We start from the raw sequence: 27,388 nt of genomic DNA on the forward strand, positions 1-27,388 counted from the left end.
TCTATCCCATTTGACACTGCTGCTGCCAAGGACGAGGAGGAAGATGACGGTGCTTTTAGAAGAGCAGAGTGAAGGTACACTGTAAGTTTGGGCAAAGTGGTATCTAAAGTGGAAAGCAATAATGGAACATGAGTGGATACTGTCCATGCAGGTGACGGTAGCACAGATCTTCAAAATGTGAAGTTGAGAACAAAAAGGCAGAGAAATATTGGCTTTCATGAAGCTCTTAAGCCTTTTATTGGTTCTGCTCTGGTCTGGCCTTTCATTAAACCTTCAGAAAAGTGACCCTGACTGTAGGTTGAAAACAATAAAAAAAACTGCAAGTGATGGACTTATTTTATTCTTATTTTATGTCAGAATTCAATCCTAAATCTCCTGAGAAACAAAGACAGAAGCCAGGAAGAGGGAAATAAAAACACCGCTCAGCCACAACATTAAACCAGTTAGTGGGTTTATTGTTGTGGCTGATATATATATATATATATATATATATATATATATATATATAGTATGTTATGTTAGTATGTCATGAAAATTAAATGCTGTAATAAAAGTGATCAAGACTCTGAGACTATATGAGCCATAACTTTCTCTTTCCTTATCCTATATCTCTGTGTCTGCTGTTGTCTGTCAACAAACTGTTGGTTCAGTTTATTATGCTTTTAATTAAACGTGACTGCTTTCAAATCAGTGACAGAAAACTGGGATCAAAAACAAATACATTCTCGATTTGAACAAAATTTTGAGTAGCAGCGGATGACAGTTTATTTGCTCTCTGTTTGGTGGTGAGCGGCTCAATTAGTCATTCCTCCCATGACCAGACGACTGCTTCAGATCAATACTTGGGTTAATAGCTACCAAAGGCAACACAGACCAACCTCTTGATATAAAATGGATTTTGTTTCTCAGTCAATATTTGGCTCATGTTTGTCTCAATAGCGAAGCCGGGGGAGAAACAATGGAAAGAAATCTTCTGTCTCTGGTAGAAAGGGGAGAATTTATGTTTAATGTGAATCCTTTTTTTCCCCTCTTTTTACGGTGATCATTTTTTAATCGACTGAAATCCCATTTTAGCGCTGAAATATTATCTATTTCTTAAGAGAAGCATATGTGAAACATTCAGGATATGAAACACCACTGCTAACTCCTCTGAAAGTGCAGAAATGCCCCCCACCGCTTTTTTTGGTAATTATTAATACTTTAATATACGATGAGTGAGCAGTTCAACTGCCACGTACATTTTAAATTAGCACATTGCAGGCTTTGCTAATTACCTGATAAAAAATCTTTCTGGAGGGGCAGATTTCCGAGGCTCTGTCTCATGCATTAAAAGTCTACAACTATGCAAAATACCACAGGTAAAAATGCAAATGGCTCATTATGAAAATGGAGTAGCTAAACAGTCACAGTAGGAAGTGTTAAACAAGTTGCAAGTTTCATATTTAAGCCACGTTATCTTTAAGGTGAAGCATGTGTAGACACAAGTGAGCATGTACCTAGACGTACATTTCTATGTGATTTTACCAGGATCTTTTTCATGATTTTGTTCCTGCTATTTGACTTAAAAATTCCCGTCTTCTTTTTACATTTTTTTGTGTTTGCTTTTTGTGAAGAACTTTCTAATTTTTGATTTTCGATTATTGTTAGCATAGGTGTGGCACTCTAATGCAGTAACGCATTACAGTGATGCAATTACTTTTTTAAGTAACCAGTAGTGTAAGTGATTACAAAATGAAACTCAGTAATGACATTACAGTTCCTAATCCCAGTAACGCTCCATCACTCCCACATTCTGGAGTTCGGCTTGTTTGCTGACTCGCTGGGAGTTCGACTGAGGGCTAAAACCAGTTTGGTCTCTGTGTCCAGAGGACGGACTGGTACAGGACGTGTTAGTCTTGTTCAGGGGCTTGATGTGAGGGAAAGGTAATCCTATCTCGAAGAAATTACTTTTATATCTTACTCAATTGTTTTCCCAATTACGTAGTGGGGACAAATGTAATCGCTGGTTGGATTACGTTCCGACACAATTCTTTTCTGAATGAATGAAGCAGGCAGGGCTCACAACCAGAACCCGTCCCCGTGGTTCAGGCAACAACAGCTCTTTGGTTCAGGTCCAGGAAAGATGGCGGTTTTGGTTCAGTGTTAATAGACAGGTTGTGTCTGAAGTCACTGTGAACTTTTTCTGTATTAAACCAGACCAGGATCTTTCCCGAACCTGAACCAGGTGCTGCGAGATTCCGAACAGAACCATAAACCAGTTAAATGATGCTGGAGTCTCTACAGGTGGATGTTGTGCTACAGGATCAGATATTCTGGTTGTATATGAATGTAATTTCTAGGAGGCAGGGTTCAGGAAGGAAGTCAGTCTCCAATTACCATTAATGCCAAAGTCGTTGTATTCACATGTTGGGTGTTCCCAGCTGGATTGGTAACGTTAGCCTGGATTCAGGAGTCACCCAGTTCTGTTCAAGTTTGGAGGGTGTGTGAGTCGGCTGTGTGCAGTCACTGAGGCTAATGCTAAGCTAGCTGCTGATGGTCAGTAAATGCAACCAACCTGTAGTCTGCTGCATCCAAAACCACAATGTCTCATTCCTGCAGTAACGATCGATGTAACAGATTACTAATTACTCAGCAGCAAAAGTAAATTAATGTCATTACTTTTTCAATGAGCAATGTCTGATGAGTAGTTGATGACCATGTTTAAATAACTTGCCCCACACTGAACGCCACATAGTTCGCTAAACAACTGTCCAAAACTGAAATGCATCCTAATCCCAGTCAAACCCTTTTTTTCTGCACCAAAGTCGATAAAAAAGGACAAAAAGGATTACTGGTAACCCCGCCCCAGAATCTGCCTGTTTTAAAAGTACACACCCCAATCATCCATTGTACAGTCTGGGTCATTGCGCTGGTGTGGCCACGGGTCCTGCAGGCCTCTTCCTGATCCAAGTGCAAGACTAGTGGTAGAGACTGGAGTTTTTTCTGTCCCGGCTCCTGGATTAACGAACAGTCTCCCTCTGAGCGCTTTAAATCTCATCTCAAATCTTTGTTATTCTCAGACTTTTCACTGATGCTGATGCTGATGTTGTTTTGTTTCTGCTTTTCTTTGATTGAAATATTTATTCAAATTCTTTTAATTGGCTTCTGCGTAACTGAAGCACTTTGTAAACCTAGTTTTGAAGTGATATGTGAATAAAGCTTTACATTCGTCCTTAATCCTGCACTAGCTCATTTTTTTGTTTCCTGGTTTGAGCAAAAACACGTTTGAACACAGCACTGACATATCATCATCATCACAATTTAAGTTGAACTTGTCAGGAAACAGCTGCTTTTTCCACATCCAGCTGTTACAGAGCATCGTGATCCTTCATCTGGATCTGGTGTTTGTGTCACCTGATGACTCTAAGTCCAGTACTCCCTCTCTTTTAGCTCTGGTTTTGGTCTCCACCAGCTCCTGAGGGACATATATGGTTCTTTAGGGGCTAAATGCTCCGCTATGTTCACCAGCTGATCTCTGACTGCGTCTGTCTGCTGTTTGCTGCCGAGCAGGTAGCGGACGGTGGCTCCTTACAGCTGTTTCTCTGAAAACATCTGCCTGGTGCGGCCGAAATCGACGCTGTGAGAGCGGCGAAAGTGAACCGGCTCAATAAACAGATAAACGGTGAGCTGAGAATCACTGTAAAGCTCCGTAAAACCGAGGGCAGCTGCAGACTCAGCTGAGGATTCTGCTGAACATGAAACGCTGTTTTCACGTTGCCATTGTGAATATTATAAAAACATTGATTATAACTGCTCTAAGAGTGGGAGATGTCTCTCCATTAAAGAGAAGATGAGCAATCTTTGTCCTTCACCAGCCTGTAGTGGCGACTAGCAGGAGTATCCCTCTAAAGCACACGCACACACACACACCGAACCCCTTCAGACCCCCTCCGCTCGAGGCTGCCAGAGTAAAGACAATAATATCATGCTGCAGAATAGCGTTATAATAACGCAGCACTTCATTAGCATTTCGGGCCACCTTCTCCACTCGCCGCTCCGTCTTCCATTATTGGATGTTTGAGAAGAGGAGTAGGGTGATGAATTTCCTCAGGCAGTGTATGTTCCTAAACACTGAACTGAAGTCAGTTTTGAAAAGCCAGAAATCTTACCACCCGGCACAGTCAGTCCCCGACTTCAATCGGAGCAGTCATTTTGTGCTATGGGGCAACGAAAGTCTTCATCATTGGCCCTTTAAGACCGGGACCATATATCAGCTCAATTTATAACATCTGCTCCCTTTCTGCACCAGAAAATGGAGTTTCTCCAGTGCTCAGCTGATCCTCCGCATCTATCTCCAGTCAGCATAACATCCTGATGGATTAAGACTCAAATTTCAGATCTGGGAGCGTAAACCTGATTTGCCGTATTAATAGGGTCACAAAAACATCGTTTTTTTTCCATCTCGGGGACTCTTCCATAATTAGACCATTTTGTAACTCAGAATGATGCTGAAATGCTGAAACAAGCTTTTATTACAAGTCACTTAGATTACTCTTTAGGAAAATTACAGTTGATTCGGTACTGAGCGGGGTAGTGCGAAGAGATCACATTACCCCGCTGCTGTGAACCTGCACTGACTACCGGTATCTTGTAGAAGTGATTTTAAAGTTCTTTTACTTGTTATCGAAGCCTTTAATGACCTGCACCTTCCTACATCAGTGACTCCCTTTCATTTTATGATCCAACTAGAACTCTCAGATCTGCCCCTTTTTATCGTCTCCCACCAGAAATCTGCTGAGGCTGCTTTCAGTTTTTATGGATCATCTCCCCCCTGGAACTTAAAAACAACAAACGTTCTCGTTAGTTTTTAAAAAGGAATGAAAGACTTACCGTTTTAATTTGGGGTAATTTGATCTTGTTAAGTCATTATCTTTTGTATTTATTTCAATTTTTCCCGACTGGTTTACGCTTTTATACTGCACAAAGAGTTCTTATTATTGCTGTCACCATGAGACACTTGGTATATTTTAAGCTCTGTGGTGCTCGAACCCGAGAGCGTCTGTGCTGTATACAGATATCGCAGGCTAAATATTTTGTGTTGTGCTCCATTTCACAGGGTGAAAAATGAACTGAATGAATAGATGAACGTTGCGTATATACTATGCGATACCAGGGTGTAAACATATTTCTTATTTCGCAGTGCGCTGCATCACACACTCTACATGTAAGGGCAGCGTGTTGCAGCACACAGCATCTCACGTGATTTAAACTAGTTCAGTCCCATACAGGCCCTTTGTTTCCAGCATAACTCTGACCTGATTTCATTTAACACTTTCTTTTTCTTTGAAAAACAACAACCAGCTGCACACTTTGGCTCCTCCAGATACTGTATTGAAAAAAGATTACTGACGTCAGGAACCAGATTGGTGAAGTAGACCACTCTGAATTGATGCTTCAGGCCAGGGGCGTCCAAACTTTTCATGCCTGGGGCAACATGGAGAAAAAAAGCATATAGTCCTGGGCCCTGAGCCGTTTACTTTAAGAGGATATCTTAATGAGGGAGTTTTACACATTTCTTGCTCCACATGTGAATCTGTAGTAAGATGATTTTATCATTATTCATTTCGCTCGGCAGGAGACATCACTCCTAACGGGCACAGCACGGTGATGCTTGGCCTTGGACCGAAGAACTGCTGTCAGGTGAGGTGGAAGTCTTGTAGTGGAGATTAGAAGTAAATCACGGCGGTGACGTAAATGATTTCGACCATACGTATCTAGAGTCAAATAAACTGGACATCATTTTGGCCAGAAGCCTCATCTGGGGAAATGTGGACTATTTCAAACCCCCCGTGGAGCGTGGACAGTGGGAGCTGCTGCTGGAGGCTCTGTAGAGAATCAGCACTTTCCAGTGCACGTCCTCCTGTAAAGCTTCCTTCCACATCGTCAGAGCAAGCCTTCGAGAGCCCTGCTCTGTTCCACGAGGCTGCGACCTCTTTCTTTACAACACGGTCAGTTTCCCATCTCGGCGAACGGAACCGCTCCAGACCTGATCCAGTCCTCATCCCAGTGGTAGATTATGTACGGATATCCGTTTCCGTGGGCCACAGTTTGATCACCCAAACGTTAAAAGCGTGAAACGTAAACAAGAAACACAGCGGTGATGAGTTTGACTCTTACCCCAAGGTTTCAGTGACCACTGCCTGGGGGCATTAGATACCTCACACCAGAATTCCTTTTATGTATTTTGCAATTGAGAGAATCTCTAAATTTACTCTGGTAAATCAGGACTGTGCATCGTCTTAGCTTGATAATAAATAAGAGGCACATAAAATCCTGTAGGACAGAGCAGATTCCATCCATTTCTCTTTCAACCCATGCTGATTTTTAGTGTTACATAACACAATAGCAGCGCTGGGAGAGTAAACAGTAATATTTGGTTCAAAAACACAGACACGCAGCCACATATGGCCTTGTTTTTCTTTCACTCTGCGCCGGGACCCAAAATAGAACACGAGGCCTGATCTGTACGGTCTGCACACGGACAGCACTTCAGTCTACGTTAAGGTGTTTCGATGTAATTACATGACAACACCGGATTAAAACCTTTATAAAACAGCTCTATATAAAGCATGATGAAGAGCACGGTTATGATGGAAGACAATAAACCTTAAGACCAAGGTACAGAGTCAATCTTATGAGACAAACTAGACAATCTTATGCACTTTGATAACCAGGAGTGTTTTTTATGATCAGAGTTACTTTGTTGATTTGGTTGGTTTCGATTTGCTTCCATCTGGAGCAGCTTTTGTCTCCAAGGTTCGCTCGTGTATTTTGGCCTTGGAGCACAAAGCACAGCACATATTGCAAGGGTGCATTTTATCGCCTGCAGACGGACAGTCGGTCCACTCACCATTGAAGCTGACACTGCGGATGTACTTGAGTAGTTTCTTCCCTCCAGCCAGGTCCATCTCCGGGCAGATGCCGGAGTTCTCCGGACACAGGTCCCTCTGCATGTTGTGGAGAGCGTGGGCCATCGCATACACGGCGTCGATCACAAATTGGACCTTTCCTTCCTGCTCGTACCTGGAATCGATGCCGATACGCTCCTGACCTGAGAGAGACAGAGACAGAGAGAGACGACAGTGACCGGGATGAACCAGACTCAGCATTTACAGGGCTGACTATGTCCATGTCTCCACCGTCTCACGGTTCTGATCGAGAAATCTGTTAAATCAGGTTTTGAACTTTTCTCTGATCTTTGTGTAAAATGTAGATTTATTCATTCTTTTTCTTTCTGCTAACAACTGATAGGCTTACAGGTCTTATCACAGCGTATGATTTGCATTGTATTTGAATTTTTGGTTTATGTATCAGTCAAATAAATGTAGTGCAGTAAAAAAATACAATATTTCCCTCTGAGTAGCAGAAAATGGAAATATTAAAGTAAAGTAAATGTACCCTACTACTGTACTTAAGTACAGCGTTGAGTAAATATACTTAGTTACTTTCCAGCACTGCTCAGGTGGCAGTTTATAGTTTATCACCTAATTCACCCTGTGTTTTATTTGGATGCTCAGTATCTGCACAGAAAGAAAAACGGAAAGAAAAAGCTGTAAAATAAAGGCTGAGTGAAACTGGGAAGCTGCTGGTTTCTTAAACTCTCCTCCATTTTCGTCAGCGCCGAGGCACTGTGTGTAGAAGTGAAACATTTAGAAGTATTGTCTGCGGTGAGCAGGGCTGAAGCGGAGCATGGCGAGAAGCGCTGAGCGGCCTGGTGAGACGACGACCGGCGACCGGTCGCATTAAAGCTCTTTTATCTGAGTGCTGTTCTCCCGGTCGGCGGTGACGCCGGGGGGAGTGAAACCTGAGTCTGTCTCAGCAGAAAAGACGAGCGTGTCCAAAGTCATGAAAACAGAAGCGGTTTGCATTCATTTAGAGCGAGATAACGGGATTATGGTGACTGCTGGATCAGTCTGCCAATAACATGGGAGGATCCTGGGCTTTTTATTATACGCTGGAAAGTGGCTGGACCGGGCTGATATGATGGAGGTGCCTCTCCGACCACAGCTAAGAAACTGACTGTTAAATGCTGGCAAATGCTCAATGATAAGTAAGGTCTGTTTTAAGGAAACAGATCAGTAAATAATATCAGTTTCACCTGCCAATGAATACAGAGGTCACACCTGCTAACAGGTAAGTTTGTTTTATACACCTTTCCTACAACACAACAAGTCATCAGATTCAGACTCAGATTTTTATTCTTGCTGGAGCAAACTATGGAATTTAAATAGTACGACACATAGATATTTTGTAAAAAAGTTAAAAAAAATATATTAGTGGCAGCAAGGACCCCAGTGCAGACAGAGGACGGGCAGATGCAGAAACAGACAAGAGTTCACTTATTAAAACGCAGCAAAGTGACCGAAAAACTACAGGTTACAAGATCTTTCACTTTCGCAATACTACAAAAGTCCTGCATTGAAAATGTTACTTAGTAAAAGTACAAAAGTATCAGCATCAAAATAAACTGAAAATATCAAAAGCAGAAGTACTCATTATGCAGAATGGCTCATTTCAGAATCAACTATATTGTATTATTGGACTAGAAGGATTGATGCACTGTCTGCATGAGTTTGATGTTACAGTTTGTAAAGCTGGGGCTAATTTCACTCGGCTGTTGATTGTATTTTGTTTTATTGATCTGAATTTGCCAAGTAACTAGTAATTAAAGTCATCAGATAAATGTAGTGCAGTAAAAACTCTGAGCTGTTGGAAGGAAGGACAATGTAAAGTAGCATAAAATAGAATAAAATCAAGTAAAGTACAAGTACCTCAAAATTTAACTCAAGTGCAGTAGCTGAGTACATGTCGCAATGTAATGTAGTTACTTTCCACCCCGGGATTCCGGTTCAGATAAAGCGGTTATGCTGATCGGTGGCACTATTGGACCGGATCAACAGGGAAATGAAAATCAGGATTTTTACCGTACGTCATAGGTCTCTCGCCCCGGACCTCTTTAGGCCCACCTAGCCCCACCCTGGCCCCGCTTAGGCCCGAAATAAAGCCTGATTAGAACATCCGGGTCATCCTGTTCTCTACCACTTACCAAAGTTTTAGTTATTAACCCATCCGTCCAGTCGTTTCGACAACTTTCTCATTTGCGTAAAATCCAGCCAGAGCCCCTTATAGTTCCTTCAAAACGGTTCAAAGTTTACACAACACGAAAGAAAGTCGCCTAAACGTGCGTGATGACGGCGAGAGGAAAAGATGCAGATACATCCAGACATTCGCAGAGACAGCCGGGCGGATTGCAGCTGCGTGGGACAGTAGCACATATCGTCGTGATGCACAGTTACCTACAACTGTTCTCATGGCGGTTCCTGAGTCTGGAGGAAACAGTACGCAGCAAGAATGACCGAAGCAGCCCAGATGGCAGCGGCCGCAAGGCCCCGGCTGCCCTCGAGAAATGGCTTTGATAGTTCACGCTTTAAAAGAGGACAGAGCTTCCTCCGTGGCCTCGCGCTACGAGATTCTTCTATAAATTTCCCTTTATCACATTACAGCGCGCTTTATGCAGATTTTTACGACTTCTGAAAAATGGGTTACACTATGGAAGTTGATTTCATTGTGTCCTTGAGAGAGTGAGTGGACCTGAAGACTGACTGGGGTTGATCCGAGCAGTTCAAGAGCAACAATTTTTTCCTTTGCTTTGCATATCTGAACTCTGTTCCGCCTACTGTCAGGTATTGATTTCCAAAAGCTCGGTTCAGAAACAACAGAAACTGAACAGACTAAAACACGGTGCCGATGTGAGTTATGTCCCTATGCTTCACATTAAAATCCTCACTCTTCATTAAACTGCGTTCATTCATTCATTTTCCTGACAGCTCTTGTGTCTACTGACAAATAGTGTCTGTTCTGTCTAAGTAACAAACGCATTCATTGCGTGACATTGTTTTTACTACTATTTATGGTTGCCGTTCTTCTCGGTATGGTAGTTTTCATCGTCAGTGGCACAGTCCACCGTTCCCCCCTGGATTCGAGTCGCCTTTACACACACGAGGGACTGGCAGGAAAGGCTGCGGCCTGCAATCCAGTGTTAAGGCCTGGACGGGCCGCACACCTGCCCCTGGCTGCGTGTGCAGCAGGAAGTCGGGTGGAGCTCGTGATTATTATTGACTCGCGTCTTTATTGAAACAGCCCAAGTTAGTTTGGCTGCGCTGGAAAGCCGCTCTAATGCTGGATTTCTGTCGGCTTCATTTCAAATTCATCGTTGCCGTGTAAGGACGCAAAATTTAAAAAATGATGTCCCCGTCCAAATGCTCGTGTACCTGACTGTATCTCCGAGTCCCAAGTCAACAGCGCAGGGTGAGATACAAGCTTTTTGCATTAAAAGAACATAAATTATGCCTTGACTCAAGCCTGCGAAGCCGAGGAATGTGCAGACCCCGTCCACGTCCCCGTGGCGGTGTGCCCCCCACCCCAGCGCTCCCTTTCGTCGTCTGAATACCCAGCAGGCCTTTCAGAGTTCATTAGTGAGCACTGCCCATGTAACACGGGGGCAGACCGAGGGAGACAAAGAGATGAGCAGCAGAGCAGCACACGCGTGTTTCTGTCTGGGACTAAATGGTGGCTGGTGTTTGGGGGCTTACACATAAAGCAGCAGCCTCGGAGCAAATACATGTGTTCATCGTGATCATGTGAAGGAGAGAGGCATAGAGCGGCGGAGGCTGCTGGGATTTTTGATTCACCTCATTAACTTTCTAGTGCGTCTCTGCCTCTTTCCAGTTTTCATTTGCTTTCATCCTACAGTATCTCTTCATCGGCCCTGCTCTTCATGCACCAGTCACTCGCTCTCTCTCTCTCTCTCATGCAATCTCTTTTCATCCTGTCTCTCAACGCGCTCCCTCCTTAGCTCACATGTGAACAGGTTTCCTCTTACTATTTTTATTTTATTTACTCATTTTAATTGTAAAGGAGCACGTACGACATTGAGCCTTCAGCATGACTTTTTTTCTCAAATTAATTTCTACTGTTGAAAGAAAAGATGACCTACATGCTACCGTCACTAACATGAATGGCTACTCGGTAGACCTCATGCAAAACGTGAGCGGATTTGTTCTTAAGTGCCCCTCCGAGAATCTCCCCCTTAACATGGAGGTCTAGCTTTCAGAGATGTTCTCTTTGGTATGAGCAGAATTCAAGAGTGAAATACTTGGATTTATTAATATATTTGTATTTTATTAATAGTTTAAAGTCTGTAACACAACTACTGACAAGCCAAATTTGCTTTTCTTTGCTTTTAAATTTGTTTTCGTCTGCTGATTTCTGACAGCAGAATGAAACTTGCCCGCTATCAGAGCTCAGCAGGTCGCCGTGTGTGTCAGTTTAAGGCTGCAGATTATGCAAGATCTCATGAGCAAACCACCTCACAAACAGGTGGGATTCATCAGGTTGAAACGAGCCGTTCACAAGTTTGATAGGAGAGCCTAGTGAATCTGAATCTGAGTGCTCACAGGAACAAACCTCGCAGAAATAAGCATTAAAGATAAGAAGAGAAAAAATGTTCTGGCATGAGGCCCTCTGCTTTCTTGCTTCTACTGACTGACAGTCACCACTCACCACCCACGCAGCAGTGTTTCAGAACACAGTGACATGATTTATGTGAACAGAGGACGGCGAGGAGCGCCGGCCGGACAGACATCAACAGTCCTGCGTAGGTCAGCTACACTAGGACTGCGAATGACACTCGACTCTATTGCCCCTCACAAAAAGAAGATAATAAAACAAAGGAGGTTCGCTCTATGGTTTAACTCCCAAACCCGTATATTAAAGCAAATTACACGAAAACTTGAAAGGATATGGCGTTCTACCAAAATCGAAGAATGTCGCTTAGCCTGGCATGATAGTCTTGAAACCTATTGGAAGGCCTCTGTAAAGCCAGAGCAGCCTATTACTCATCTTTAATAGGGAAATAAAAACAACCCTCGGTTTCTTTTCAGCTCTGTAGCCAGGCTGACAGAGAGTCACAGCTTCATTGATCCATGTATTCCTACAGCTCTCAGTAGAGACGACTTCATGAGCTTCTTTAATGATAAAATTCTAGCTGTTAGAGACAAAATTCACCACCTCCTGCCCTCAACCGGCACCGATTTATCTTCAAACACAGGAACCTTGGAAACAGCTGCAAAACCTGAGGTATATTTAGACTGTTTTTCTCCCAACAACCTTCGCCAACTGACTTCAATAATGTCCTCATCTAAACCATCAACTTGTCTCTTAGACCCCGTCCCAACTAGGCTGCTTCAGGAAGTTTTACCCTTAGTCAGCACCTCTCTACTAGATAGAGTCAATCTGTCTTTATTAACAGGATATGTACCGCAGTCCTTTAAAACAGCTGTCATTAAACATCTTCTTAAAAGCCAGTCTTGATCCAGATGTTTTAGCCAACTATAGACCCATATCTAACCTTCCCTTTCTCTCCAAGATCCTTGAGAAAGCTGTCGCCAACCAGTTGTGTGACTTTCTACATGATTATAGTTTATTTGAGGATTTTCAGTCAGGATTTATAGAGCATCATAGCACAGAGACAGCATGGGTGAAAGTTACAAATGATCTTCTGCATCAGACAATGGACTTGTCTCTGTACTTGTCTTGTTAGACCTTAGTCCTGCATTTGACACTATTGACCATCACATCCTAGTACAGAGACTGGAACTTTTAATTTGCTTTAAAGGAACCGCTCTAAGCTGCTTTCAGTCCTATATATCAGATGGATTTCAGTTTGTTCGTGGTAACAATAAATCCTCCATATACTCAAAAGTGGATACGGAGTTCCACAAGGTTCTATTCACCTTATATATGCTTCCTTTAGGCAGTATTATTAGGAAACTCTCCATAAACATATATTGTTATGCAGATGATACCCAATTGTATTTGTTAATGAAGCCTGGTGAAACCAGTCAGTTAGCTAAACTTCAAGCTTGCCTTAAGGACATAAAGACCTGGATGACCAGCAACTTTCTGCTGTTAAACTGAGACAAAACTGAAGTTATTGTTCTTGGCCCCCAACTCATCAGAAACCCATTATCTAATGATGTAGTTTCTCTAGATGGCTTTGCTCTGGCCCCCGGCACCACCGTTAGGAATCTTGGAGTTCTCTTTGATCAGGATACGTCCTTTAACCCCCACATTAAACAAACTTCAAGGACTGTCTGTTTTCACTTAGGTAACTTTGTAAAAATCAGGCACATCCTTTCTCAAAAAGAGGTTTGAAAAACTAGTCAATGCTTGTGTTACTTCTAGGCTGGATTATTGTAATTCCTTATTATCAGGCCGTCCCGACAAATCTCTAAATACTCTACATCTGATCCAGAATTCTGCAGCACGAGTACTGACAGGAACCAGGAAAAGAGACCATATTTCTCCTGTTAGCTTCTCTGCATTGGCTCCCTGTAAAATCCAGAATAGAATTTAAAATCCTCCTCCCCACCTACAAAGCCCTTAATGGTCAGGCACCATCATATCTTAAAGAGCTCATAGTACCTATTACCCCAGTAGAACACTGCTCCCAGAACGCAGGCTCGCTTGTGGTTCCTAGAGTCTCCATAGGTAGAATGGGCGGCAGAGCCTTCAGTTATCAGGTTCCTCTACTGTGGAACCATCTTCCAGTTTTGGTCCAGGAGGCAGACACCCTCTCCACGTTTAAGAGTAGGCTTAAAACCTTCATTTTTGATAAAAGCTTATAGTTAGGACTGGCTCAGGCTTGTCTTGAACCATCCCCTAGTTATGCTGCTAAAGGGCCTAGATTGCCACGTGACTTCCCATGATGCACCAAGCTCCTCTCTCCTCCTCTTCATCTCCATCTGCATGCATTCATATTGCATCATCACTAACTTGTCTTCTTCTCTCTCCTGTAGTTTTGTTCTTTCTCATCTCTCTCCTCTCTCTTCCTGTCGCTTTCTGCAGGTATTTCAGCCCCTGGTGCTGCGGAGTCTGGATCTGTGACTGTAAACCACCTACTGCCCCACGATCCTGCTCCACACCTACTGCTTCATTATTATTATTATCATCACTATTATTATGTTTGATTTTATTAGTGTTATTATTCACCCAATTATTATAATTTCTAGTTTCATTATTAGTCTCATTATTATTATACATCTTTATGTTGTACCTGTACTGTGCTATGTTCTCTTTCCTCCCTTATATCAGATCTTTTTGTAAAGTAGAAATGCCAAAGTGTAAAAATACTCTGTTAGAAGTAAAAGTCGTGCATTCAAAATGTCACTGGCATCACTATAAACTTAAAATCCCAAAAGTGAAAGTATTCATGCAGAATGGTCCATTTAAAACTAACGTATATTATATTATCGTAATACAGTTCCTGATGCATTAATGTGCACACCGCTTGACTGTCACAGCTGGTAAAGCTAGAGCTAATTTTAACTACTTTATAAACTGAAATGTAGTGAAGCAGAAGTATAAAGTAGGATAACATAGGGATTCTAAAGTATAGTGGGAGTACCTTGAAACTGTGCTCAGGTACAGTGATTGATTAAATGTACTTGGTTACGTTCTACTACTGCAAGTGGTGAATGTCAGGAAAGATGGTGGTTATGGAAAATAAATGAGGGTTTAAGCATGATTCACAAGGACTGCATGACATTACAGTTAATGAAAAGGTGAAAGTTTTACTGCAGGTGTGTGAGGGTCGGTGAACTCCAGCCTCCTGTATCCAAGCCTGACGTGAGCCACGCCCACCTCCATACCTTCATTAGAAATGTTATTCATGCTTTCGCTTGCCACTGTTCTGGTCACTGTAGCTCTTCACATGTAGCAGACCTGTCCCGTCTGTAACCTCCAAAATCCAGAAGTGCTGCTGGGACAGACCACGTCCCCCCTCAGCTGGTCTAAAGGTAAACTGAGAGGACATTTGGGATCTCTGGGCTCCATTAAACCAACAGGGAATGCAACTTTAAAATTCAGTTAATTTTTTAACCCAAAGAAAATACGTGAAAATAACTGACGATTACTTGAGGGTGTACTTAACACTAAGCATGCAGCCAAATGTGTGGTGTTGCGCAGAGCTCGTCCTCAATAACGGACACTGTCAACTATGCAGTTAATTGTATCACTAAATAATCTGTGGTTATTTCTTGAATAAACACATATGAGCCGAATTATGCATGTAAACCCCCCAGTCCCTGCACCGAACAAACAACTCCCACTCTACTCGTCTCATAAACGCACAGGAGGAACCACATTGTCCTCCAGAGCGGTCCCCGTCCGCCGAGGGTCCAAGCTGAGTCCAAGCTGCGTTCAGTCTTACGCTGAAGCTACGAGCAGCATCCTTCCTTCCCAAAGCAAAGTTTGAGCTGAGCAAACTGTTTTCTCTCACAGATCACCCACGCTTCCTGACATAGCCATGGGGTTCATGAAAGGACACAGCAGGGGTCAAATGTAGAAAAAGGATTCCCCACACATAAACTGGCATTTGTAACAGAAGAAAGCAGTGAGCGTGCATCACCTCTCAAAGACTTCAGTCCAGCACACAGGTTTCTCTAAAGCCAGCCACAGGTGGTGTGATGAGGTGGAGATGAACAATAAGGTCAGAGACAGATTCCCTTCACCTCACTCCAGTTCGACAACTTTCATTATCCCTGCAAGGACAGTTGCAGGACAGCAGCTCGCCCACCAGATCAGAGGATACTCTGCATTGTCCACAACCACGTTTGCTAGCCAGCAGTTTTCTTTTTTGCTGCCTTCGTTGGGACATTGCTACACTTCCTTGTGTGTTACTGCCTCAGACTAAAGACCAGTGTAACAGCAGCCACGCAGCACAGACTCGGTTTGTAAGGTTTACCGCCTGCCCAACGCCGTCTCCAGAAAGCGTCTATAGAACTAAACTGCAACAGGAAACGTAACTGCACCTGGATCACGTTTTCTATCAACAAAATGAGGACATGTTGTCGAGCGGATCAGAGAAGTGTTCAGGTTGGCAATGTTCAGTCAACTCTGGCTCTTTTCATCTGATCGACGTTTACGTTGCAGCCCTAGTAGATCAGGCTGTTTTGCTACACATAGCTATCTGTACAGGTGAGGCCGTGTGAATAAAGACTGCACTTCAAAACACAAAATCTGACGAATTATTGTGTTGTAATGTAAAAACTTTCCGCACAGAAGTCTGGTCCTTAGAGCGACTGCTGCTCTGGCGATCACGTTAGAATCTAAGGTCAGAGAAAGCTCCAATTATCCAGGATTAATTCCGCCTTACACCCACTATTTATTCCTGCAGCTGGTGAGGAAGGAAGTTTTCTTCTACAGTGTATTTTTAGAAGACTTGTTTGCAACACAGTATGATTTGCATATATTTTTTAATGAAAAAGACAAAGATTTCACAAGCTAGCAACCAGAATACAAAACAAAATACAAAAACGCAGATTACCCACACAGAGCTATCCTCGTAGATGTTTATTTCACTGCTTCTCCTGTTAGAGCAACACTCCGTGTGAACTGTAGAGCAGTAAATCCCACGTTGACAGTCATTTCTGAGGTGCTGGAGACACAACGCTTTGCATCAATCATCATGTAAAGTGCCTCGCTCAAACTTTTAGTCGAAAAACAACAAACTGCAAACAAACCAGCGTTGTCTTTTTGTTCTCCGAGAAGTCTTCAAAGCGGCGTTCTGCCTCATCTGCCTCTGTGGTGTTTCAGCAGACTGATGTGCACATTGTGTGACTGTAAGATCAGTGCTTTAAGACAGATACCTGACCTTCATCCCACGCATTTCATCCTCTCTGCCTCTCTGACTGTCACTGTTCCAGGTACTCTCCGGGGTTTGTTCTAAAATCAAGCATAATCTTAAGAATTTGGGACCGTCGCATTGCTCAGTTAATGCTTGTAACAACAGCAGCATTGTGTGAGAGAGTGGGATCTGTACGCCTGGCTGAAAGAGATATACGTGCTGTCACAGTGTGTGGATGTGTGGTATAAATGGAATCAGGTCAAACATGTGAATACAGAGCAGAGATACACGCCGGCTGTGATTTACTGCAGCTTTAGCACAGGTTTTCCAAGTGCAGATGTGATGCATTGTGCCTGAGACACATGCAGCATATTCATCAAACAGACGCAGCAGGCGAGGCGCGTCTTCACCGCACCGTTTTACCGAAACTCCAGCTGCATTGATACCACGTCCGCATGCTGCACCGCACTGTTAGTTTCTCCATCAAAAACTATGATGAAAAATGTTCTTTGACACGATGACAAAAACAGGTCTGAAACAAGATTAAAATGTCACCTTTGAAAATGAGAACTATGATGAAATGTTTGACATTTTTCATCAGTAAATAAAAACTAAACAATAATGTGAAGGGAAGTGGACAAAGGAAACAATTTCTGATTTAATCCACAGACTGTAGCTCCTGATCAGTTTCCTCCGGCAGCCGATAATATCAATAATATCAATATCTGCTGCTGATACGCTGATTCATCTGCCGTTAACAAGAAGTATCTTACATTCAGTAAGGTTCTGTCTCAGTCCGTAATGTTCTCTGACGTTCTCCGGAGAACCAGATTTAGGGACTAAACTCGTCCACTGAGAATGAGACGGGAAGCAGCAGCGAAACAGCCGAGACGAACTGAACCCGCAGGCGGCGCGGAGACATGGAGACGAAGCTGAGCTAAGGTGACGTCGTCAGGGGCCGAGGATGTGGACGAAACGTGTCCGGTTGCGATCAGAAGGAACCGGTGGGTTCAGGTTTAATGTCGACGAACATCTAAATGTTCCAGCAGATGTTCGCTACGGAAACGTCGCCGCTTTGAGCCACGTTGCGGCTTCTCCTCTCAAACCAAACCCAGACACTGAAGACTGAGAATCAGGGAATCAGCTTCTGAGTGATCGGCTTATCTGCAGCGGAGAGAACAGGAAGCTGCGCTGATGCAAATGCTGATGCTAAGCTAGCTGAGCAGTGAGCAGTAAACTGGATTTACTGAGGAGAGCAGAGTCACATGGACACCGGTCGACAACGAAACAGCTGTAACCATGGAAACTGGGGAACGGAGATGGAGGCAGCTGTAGCCTCAAACTGGTTAGAAAGCATAGAAAAGCAAAAAGTGCCACAAAAATGAGACTAAAGCGTTTCGTTGACTAAAACTACAAATCAAACGACTACAATTTACTGAAACTTCTAAACATTTTAAACTAAATAAAATCAGATGCTAAGTAACATGCCAAGGAATTTCGTTCTGATAAAATTGAAAAAAAAAGTTTTCCCTCTTTCATTTGACCAATTTCCCAAGTTTCTATTCAACTGTTGGAGCCACTGTAGACAGGTTGAAGGAAAACAGCCTGACAGGTGCAGCAACGGCGATTTAAAAAAAAAAAAACGAGTGGCGAAGCAGCGTACAGAGGTTGTTGTGTTCTTTATTTGTCGTTAGGGTGTCGTCTCATAAATAAATAATGAGAGGAATAAAACGGTAGAGGCAATTTGGCTGAGGATGAGTGAAACACAGGAGACATGCCATCAGTGCGACTCCCAAATAGTCTCATTATAGACAGAGGAGCAGCCGAGCTAGCCAGCTAATAGCAGGACATCAGGAGCCTGTTAGCACCACAAATCACGGCTCCAACAGGGCGCTCAAACTGACACACGCTCATTTGCATACTGAACGTCATCATTGTGCCGTATCTCACCCACGTTTTACAGTATTTATACCCACTCTTCCCCTTTAACGGCTTCCTCTTCTTCACAGGTCCACGGATCAGAGGAGCAAAGAGTAATCTGGATGTCTGGCATGTTGTGCACATTTGTAAACGGCCAGACGTGTCATCAGCGCCCTCCAAAAGCCGACACAGAGGAAGCCACGTTGTGGTAGTTATCCATTACCTCAGCGGGGCGTAAACTGGTCGTGTGCACGTTTACAAACCTTCAGCTGAATTGGTGCTGGATGCATTCCTCATTGTCCATACTGTAATTTTACTGCGTTGGTCTATTCCGTACACAACATCTACTTCCTGTCTGTCCGTCCTGGAAGAGGGATCCCCCCCCTGCTGCTCCTCCTGGGGTTTCCTCCATTTTTATCCCCATTAAAGGTTTTTTGGGGGGTTTTTCCTCATCTGATCCGAGCTGCGTGTTGTTCGCACTCTAAAGCCCCGAGAGGCAAATTGTGATAAAGGACACTCGGCCAAATAAATCAAATGGACTTGACTTTAATAGGTCAGAAAAGACACTGAAAAAGTCAAACATTCATTTTATTGAAGTAATGGTCAGGTGCTTATAGGTTAGATAGGTTTACAAGATGCTAGAGGGCAACACGAATAATTTAAAAGCATATATAAATATTGTAAAATATTCATAACCATCAAAAAAACCCCAGACTCTTTACAGAAAGCGGCGTGGTTGAATATCACAAGTCAGCAGGACGTCTCAGGCACTGCTTGCGTTTAGCTGTAGACGAGGGAAGAACTGAAGAGCCGCTTTCACTATAGATCCTGAAATGCGTTTGCTCCAGGGGCCCAAATCACCAAATACGACCTGTCCTGATTCTCTGAGCCCTGTAACACGAGATCACCGCCTGTCACATTAATGTTAATATATTTAACTTATCAAAGGAATCGCTGCCTTGCGACCTTTGCATGAGCAGTTGATGAGTACCTGTGAGAGTCATTAGCGAAACATGTTGCCACCATTTGCATGTAAGCAGCATTTACAAATGGCTTTGGTGAAACAGGCTCCTGGATTTCTTCGCTCATCACGTATCAGTCGATATAACACACCAGAGCCATTTCTGCCTCACTGCCAAATGTTTTCATTTATTTATTTTGCGACACATATTTTCTACGACTCCTACAAAATCTTCTCCGTTATGTTCATTATTTGTTTCTGGATGATCCGTGTGTTCTCTGGTTGCCAAAATCTTCCCGGTGTAACCGTTTTCAGAAATTCAGAGAAGGCTTTAAAGAAGTGAGTTAATGTGATGGACAATCTGCAGGATTCGTTGGTTTTTCTTTTCAAGAGTTTTTGATCCCACGCACCTGTCACGAAGACTTTAAGGTGCGTAAGAACCTTCTTGAGATGACGACCTGGAGGTGAAGCCTTTTTGACATCAACGGACATCATTTTTGAACATATGCAAATGCAACCAAGTATCTCCATATATTCCCACCACGACGTACCACTGTGGCGTGATACACTACAGTATATAGTTACTTTAAATAACTTGTAGTTCTTGTTACTGTGCTGTATGTGAATGAAAAGGTCAGTTTCCAGCCCCGGAGCATAAATGTAAATAGACAACTGCTGTGTGATTCAACTATTCCACTCTGAATTACAAAAGGTGTTTGTGGTGAATACAAATAAAATAAAACTCTTCCTGGCAACTGAAAAACTCAGTTGTGAAGACGCAATAACTTGGACGTATTGGACCTGTCCAGCTCAGAAATGCAGTCCGGGGTGACACCAGATGCAGATGTTCTCTACCCACTCCGGCTCCGCTTGAGTGTTGTCCTCAATAACAACCACGGAGTCTTCTAAAAGGGCTCCTCCTGACCTGTGAGCGCCTGGTCCCGTGACATTGTTAGACGCTGTTTTGGTTGAACTTCAGGGAGCGGACTGTTCTCGGCTCAGCTATCACAGAGCTCCCTGTGCTGACAGCACCAATTATTACCCCGGGTATCTGCAGCCATGTGGCTGCAGCTCTGAGCAAACGTTGATGGGAGTCTTCCTATCTCTCTTCCTCTCAGAGCAAAGCCTCTGGAGGCCCTGACTATAGTCTCTTACCGCTCTCTATTTCCTTGCCTGTGGCAAAGGGACCCAGAGCTTAATGTTATCTCATAAACGGAGTCCCTCGGTCCCCTCTCCTCTCTATGCTCGTATCTCTCTTTCTCTCTGTAACACACACAAACACACACTAAACAGGACCACCATTGGACCCCACTGGCGTAATTTTATCTCGACTCCAGCCTTCAGAGGACTGTGAGCGTAACGGTATCCTGCCAGCAGCTACTGTAGTCTGTAAACTGTCCTCACTCTCTCACTGCAGGCTGTTAGGCCTTTTCCACTCCAGGGACAAACACGACCACCTGTAACTTTAGGTGTATCCATTGTCTCTGGACCTGATTTCGTTTCCCCTGTTCTCTCCCACTTTGGGGGCCAGTTCCTGACCCTAAATTCTGGTTCTTGTCCGGAGGTCCAACTGAATCCGATTTTTCAGGTGTTCCCTGGGAGAAGGAATGTAATGGCTGTAATAGCTGCAGGGGTTTCCCATTAAACTCCTGAGACACTGTCAGACTCATGATGGACAGGTTCAGAAATTGGATGAGAATCAAAGCAGCAGAACCAGAGATATCATCTATCTTATTCCACACATTCGTCTTCCTTGTCAAAACTCGGTGCCTACATTACCCACAATGCACCCGGACACCTGCCAGTTTGGTGGTAGATTTCAGTGTCTTACGCCAGTAGGTGATAATGTATGTTGGAGCCTGTAGCAGAGATTGTGGGAGGGCGGGGGGGCACAGAGGTTCGGTAAACTCACCTCTCTAACTCCACACCCCCAGATTTTGTGACTTTTCAGACTCGTAGTCCTCGAAACCCGAGCGATGCTGGGGCATTTGTCAGACTTCACCCAGCTCCCTCTGGAGAGGGACGTAGTCTGATTCTGAATATCAAACCAGTGTGTTGGGCTGCATTTGTTGGTCTAAACTGTAGATTGTTTGCACGGTGCTGTAAATTACTAATTTAATTACACCCCCCTGTAGTCTTCAGTCAGCGTTGGTGTTTTTAAAATCCTGTAATATTTCCAGTAGCGAGATATTTTCTCCGCCGAGTAGAGAGGCAAAGCCACCGAACGAGAAAGCTGAACAGTGGGATGTTTTCGTTGATGGTTGGGAGCAGAGAGCACGGACCACAGCCGAGCTGTCCTGAACGACTTAGCCGGCTCTGTGGGGACCTGGTCAGGTGTGCGGGAGCTGGTCTGCGGTCAGTTTCGTGTTCTCTCTTTTTGCTCCTTTCTGTCAAAACTGCTACGGCAGGTGGGGCTCTTAGAGACTGTCCTCCGAAGAAGAACGACACCATCAGTCATTTCAGCAACTGCCCCAAAACTACATTCGTTTCTCTTTAAGTGACGGAGCCAAAACATCAGAGGGATGTTACGCGGGAGACGGCTGCTTGTTTCCTGTTTCCAACCAACAGTCAGTGCTTTACCACCATCATTCGCTGACCTCAACCATGTGGTTATTTTTGTAACCATGACAACAAACCCCCTACCTCGACACAGCGGTCATTTTAACCAAAACCACGATCTTTCCCTAAACCTAACCGAGTCCAACCAAACAATAGCGTTTGATTTGCAACAGTTTTGAAGACACAGACAAACAATGTCGTCCTGGGTTTCACATCACAAAATGCCTCTATGTGTCTCTGGAGGGCAGGTACAAACCACAGATTTGACTGTTTACCCGGTTGGACTCTTCCATTTATTTTAATGATACTGACATTCAAATTCAGCACAGACAACATCGATATCAGTGTCACTCTTTCCATAATTGTCTGTGTCACAACTGAACTTGAGTCTCCTGCCAAACAGAACATGACAATGACAATGATGACATTCGTGTTTTGTCTTTTTGACGACGTATATGGAAAACATTCTGGTTTGTAAAACATAGTGGAGAAACAGGGCAGAACTTAAAACCAAGACTTAACAGGTTCTTACAGGCTCATGTTGTGTGAAGCTCCAGTTTACAGGTAATTAAGTCCCCGTAATGGAAATTAGCTAAATGGCCCAAAACACCAAAGAGACTCTGGTGTGTGCGTTTGGTTGAACTGCTCCAGAATGATTTACAACTAATTTCGGCAAATTATCATTTGTATTCGAGGCTAAATTGAAAGCAGCTGCTTTGGAGTTTTAGTTATCAGAGAATTACCGTTAAAAACGAGCCAGTCTAACAAATTAGAGAACAAATTTTAGGGAAAGAAGTTTAATGGTGCAACAACTTGACAATCATATCTGAATTTTTTACTGTAAGTCTAAATGTTCCTCTGAATTCACAGGAATATATAAGCATTCGGTACAGTAAGTGACCTAAAAGAATAACTAGACTGATTGGTAGTCATTTCCTGTTTGTTAGTAAGTGACAGCATGCAGTTAATTTCTAAAAGCACAAAAAAAAACATAACGTGAACTGATCTAGAAAACGTCAGTGGCTGGAGAGTGAAATACTTTGAACCAGATGTCACATTAATTTTAGTTCTGGTAAATGGGTTAATAACTCAAATAGGTGCCCTAGTTGTTTTAGTGAAATTATGTTTGGGACGTTAGCTAAAAAAAAAAGTCACCCTGAGGAAATGCTGCTGCATCTGTAGGCCAGCGTGGCTTCCACCCTGCTGTGCCTCATCCGCTTTCTCCATGTGTATCACGCTTTCCGAACAGAGACGTTAATTCGTTTGTATGGTACAATCCTAAATGAACAGGGACTGTCTTTAACTTTCATTGATAGCAGCGGATAGGCATAAATAATCCACACGCCGTATTAAAGTAAAGGTAACATTTAGCCTTCATAGAGTAAAAGTAAAAGTTTAAGCCAGTGGTCACCAACTTTTTACAAGCAAAGATCACTTTTTGGGATTCCGTGGGTGGGTACATGTCTGGAGCCACTTCACTCTCTCAAAATGATGGCAACTGACCCACTGGTGCTTCAGACATAGTTGTACCCAAGCAGCTTTTGTCAGTCACGATGACATGACGAAGCTACTTTGGCAGAGGATGGGGGGTGTTTTCACATTTTTCTTTTTCTTCTTTCTTGCCAGCATGTATTTTTAACGTGAAATGTGCCCCGTTTGACAGTCATCTACCAGAGTTCAGGGGGAATATTACGACAGTATTTTCATGGTGCTGTTCATGTTTGTTTGTGGTTTGTCCAGTGGAAACGACGTTAATGTTCTTATGATACTGCAGATCTCTGCTAATCATCAGTATCTCTGTAAACGTCTCTGCCTGCCACAGATAAGGATTCAAGAATTACTTTAAAACATTGTGATAGTCTGGGTTGAACCACAGAGACTGTCCTAAGAAATTATATCTGTTTAGGTTCGAGTGACAGCGCCCTCTAGAAGCCAAGTTGAAACCACGATGTTGTTGTAAAACAACAAAACATCAGACTTTAGCAACAGAGACGCTGTTTCCTATAATAGTCAGTGTTGTTTTTGTTTAACAAAGATGCGTTTGTTCTTGTAGCCATGACTGCCCAGTGGGGCGACAGATCAGAAAACGCTTTTTTCTTGTCTTTCTGGGGGACATGGACCAACAGTTTGTTCTGTCCCTTCATTTGGAGGACGCTTAGTAACGACAGCCAGAGCTAAAGCAGCTCTACACGCACTCTAACTTACTTTTTATTCCAGTCATTCCTCTCAGTTTATCTCATTGTATGTCCTTGTGCATGACATCTGTTTACTGTGAAAGCCTGACCTATGAAATCCAAGTTGAGTGTAATACTGTTTCTGAGTGTTTGGGTGAGGTGAGTGGGGCCCGTCATTACTAACAAGCACAGGCCTGTAGTCCATCAGGATCCTCAGGATCATTATGGATCATTATCCGTTGGTTTTTTTTGTCTTTAATTATCGTTTCCTGGTGATTAGGGCACATTTTCAGGACTGAAACTGAATGTCAGCAGACGGGTGCGGTCTACGCCCCGCTGTGTCACATACTTTGCAAGCCAAACAGTCCCGACTGCATCCTGAATTACGGAAATCACACACTGTATATTTAAATAATTTGATATTTGAGTTCTTAACCCCTGAGAGTCAAGGTCATAAACACATTAATACAATACAAAAATGTCACCACATTGGCAAATATAATTACTTTAATGGTTTCAAAAGGATAACGCCAGTGCAATCAAGCAACATAAAACCACTCAGTGTGACAAACGGTTGATTGTAAAATAGCCACTGATTAACCTCCTCTAAACACACTGAAGGCCAGTCCAATTCTACAGCATGTGGCAGGTTCATTACGGCAATAACAACTGATAGACTGCTCTTCACCGAGAGTGAGCGAGACGGCGATGTGTGTCGCTACAGACTCAGCATCACGAGGACTCCTCATAAAACAGCACTGTTTTTTTTTCCTACAGCGCTCGTATGAGCGTGTGGACTATTTTCTAGGTGGCACAGATCCGTCCATTCATCCTGTTCAGGGTCACAGAGGGCTGGAGCTTATCCCAGCATGCCCTGGGAGAGAGGCAGGAAACACCGTGGACAGGTCTGACACAGGGCAAGCACACGTTCAGATTCACACCTGCAGTTCAGCCTGGAGTCACAGATTTGTCTAGAATCTGCGCCTCTGTGCTGCCGGAGGAAACCGGGGGAAGCTGACACTAACGCAGAAAGGCCACAGCCAGTAATATCGAACCATCTGTGTCTGTTTATTTTCTTCAAAAATATCTGCGTTTGGATTTATCCAGGAAGTTGTCAGAAGTTGTTTTCTGCGTTCAGTGACATATGCTTATTTTTTCTGCACACAAATATTCAAAATAACATCTGTAATTGAAACATGTACCGAAATAAGACACTAACAAAGCATGAAATGTAAATCTAAACAAAGGCTAGATAGAAGTTGTGTTTCTGTTCGTGGTCCAGGTGGAAATGAATAGTGGAAATAGAGCAGGAAGTTTTAACAGTGGAGAAATACAAGTCAGAATTTCATTGGGACATATGTCAGGATTTTTCTTTAAAAACTGGAGGAAAATTAAAAGTTGTGTGTATGATGGGAGGAAGTTGGTCCAAAAAAAAAAGAAAGGGTCATTATAGCTTGTTGCACAATTTTAAAAGGATGTTAAAATGGGTCTTAAGTGTTGATTTAAAACAAGACAAAGCTACTGACAAATGTGAGCTCTTCAGTTTCTGTGAATGTCAAGTCGCCAAAGTGTCAGGCTTCCATATGAGATCATGAGGAAGTGATGCTTTATTCTCCACAACTACTCTGCCGGGAGCTGAAGACCAGCTGTTGAGACCCTTTCTGGTTAACCTGCTGCTTTGGCTGAGAGCAGATCCTGTTCACACTGCGCAGACAACACCCACCCGGATTACTCTGAAACCGGAGAAGAGTCTGAAGCTGATGATTATGAGCTTGCCTGAAGTTAAGAGCGGCATCTTTTTTCTCTGACTTCTGAACAGAATTATGGACATTTCTCAATGGACACTGGAAATCCTGCTCCACTGTAAACCGCGTGCTGGCAGTGTGTGTCAGCCTGTCAGTATTTGGTCATTTGGTCCTGATGTTAGGAAGCATTAGCACCACTTTGATTCCTTATTACAGATAAAACTATGCAATCCTCCATCCATGCAAGAGGACACATGCCGATCCAGAAATGTGTATCTTTCATATATGTTGGAATAAAAAGACTTTATGACCTATTCATTTTGCTTAAACGGGTCTGTTGGATTTAATTTCTCCCTTGGCCAAACATGACCGGAAGAAACTGGAAAGGAAATCCATACAAACCCCACACACAAACAGAATTTATGCAAAAACCATCACTATGGGACACCCCTCCAATTAAACCAATTCCTTCAGACGTTTCCTCTTTGACCTGTAACCTTCGGACATTTTGGGCAGACGGCCCTCTTTCAGCGCGCAGTTAGAAACCGCCCTTCTGATGATGAACCAAACAGATGCCATAAGGGCAGAGATGTGGAACCTTTTGGTAGGAGGCAGCAGTGCTCACCACTGACACGCTGGGTTTCCACAGAGCTCCACCGAGAAACGCACCAACACGACGAGCTACCACAGTCACTTTCTGGTTTCAAGTGATGTAGTTACATGTAAGCAGCTCAATAGTGAAGAGGTGGCGTCATACCTGAAAATAATACCGGCACTCATTTTTCTTTTTACCAACTCCGATAGCTTGTCTTATGGCACCTCTTTGAAATCTTCCATCTTTCAAATTGTACGTTTTTTCTTTTTCTCGAAACCCACAAAATTATGGATGAATTACTGGACGGGCCCAAGGGCCAAGAGGGCCAGGGGGCCCTCTTCATTGTGCACCAAATACTGAAGTTCACAGGAAGAGACAAAGAGATGCACGGCTGCTACAAAGATTCACAAAATGACTACAGAGAGGCTCAAAACAACTACAAAGAGACACTAAACAAATGCAGAGATGTGAACTACAGCGAGAAGCAAAAATAACGGTTTGTGACTCTTTCAATCTGTGTGTTTTGCTCCTGTGTAGGAGCAGGGTGCGATTTTTTACACGTCGTTGCTCAGGGGCCCGCTGTCCCATAATCTGTCCATGCATAAAACCCCCACACTTGGGAACGTGTAGTTACTGGGAATGATCAGCATCGCTGTCAAATCCCCTGCGGACGTTACCCAGGACAAGACTCTGAAACCCTGGCGGTAT

At 43.4% G+C, this 27,388-nt stretch overlaps 1 protein-coding gene across 1 annotated transcript in view; it reads right to left on the minus strand.

Moving 5' to 3' along the window:
- The window catches only part of LOC120783473 (metabotropic glutamate receptor 7), a 264,890-nt gene that overhangs the window by 66,975 nt on the left and 170,527 nt on the right, over positions 1 to 27,388 (minus strand). The window contains exon 6 of the mRNA XM_040116524.1: positions 6,890 to 7,090. Within this exon, the coding sequence (XP_039972458.1) occupies positions 6,890 to 7,090 (201 nt within the window). The remainder of the gene's footprint in view (positions 1 to 6,889; positions 7,091 to 27,388) is intronic.

This window comes from Xiphias gladius, chromosome 21 (genome assembly GCF_016859285.1).
Source record: "Xiphias gladius isolate SHS-SW01 ecotype Sanya breed wild chromosome 21, ASM1685928v1, whole genome shotgun sequence".
Taxonomy (NCBI): Eukaryota; Metazoa; Chordata; class Actinopteri; order Istiophoriformes; family Xiphiidae; genus Xiphias; species Xiphias gladius.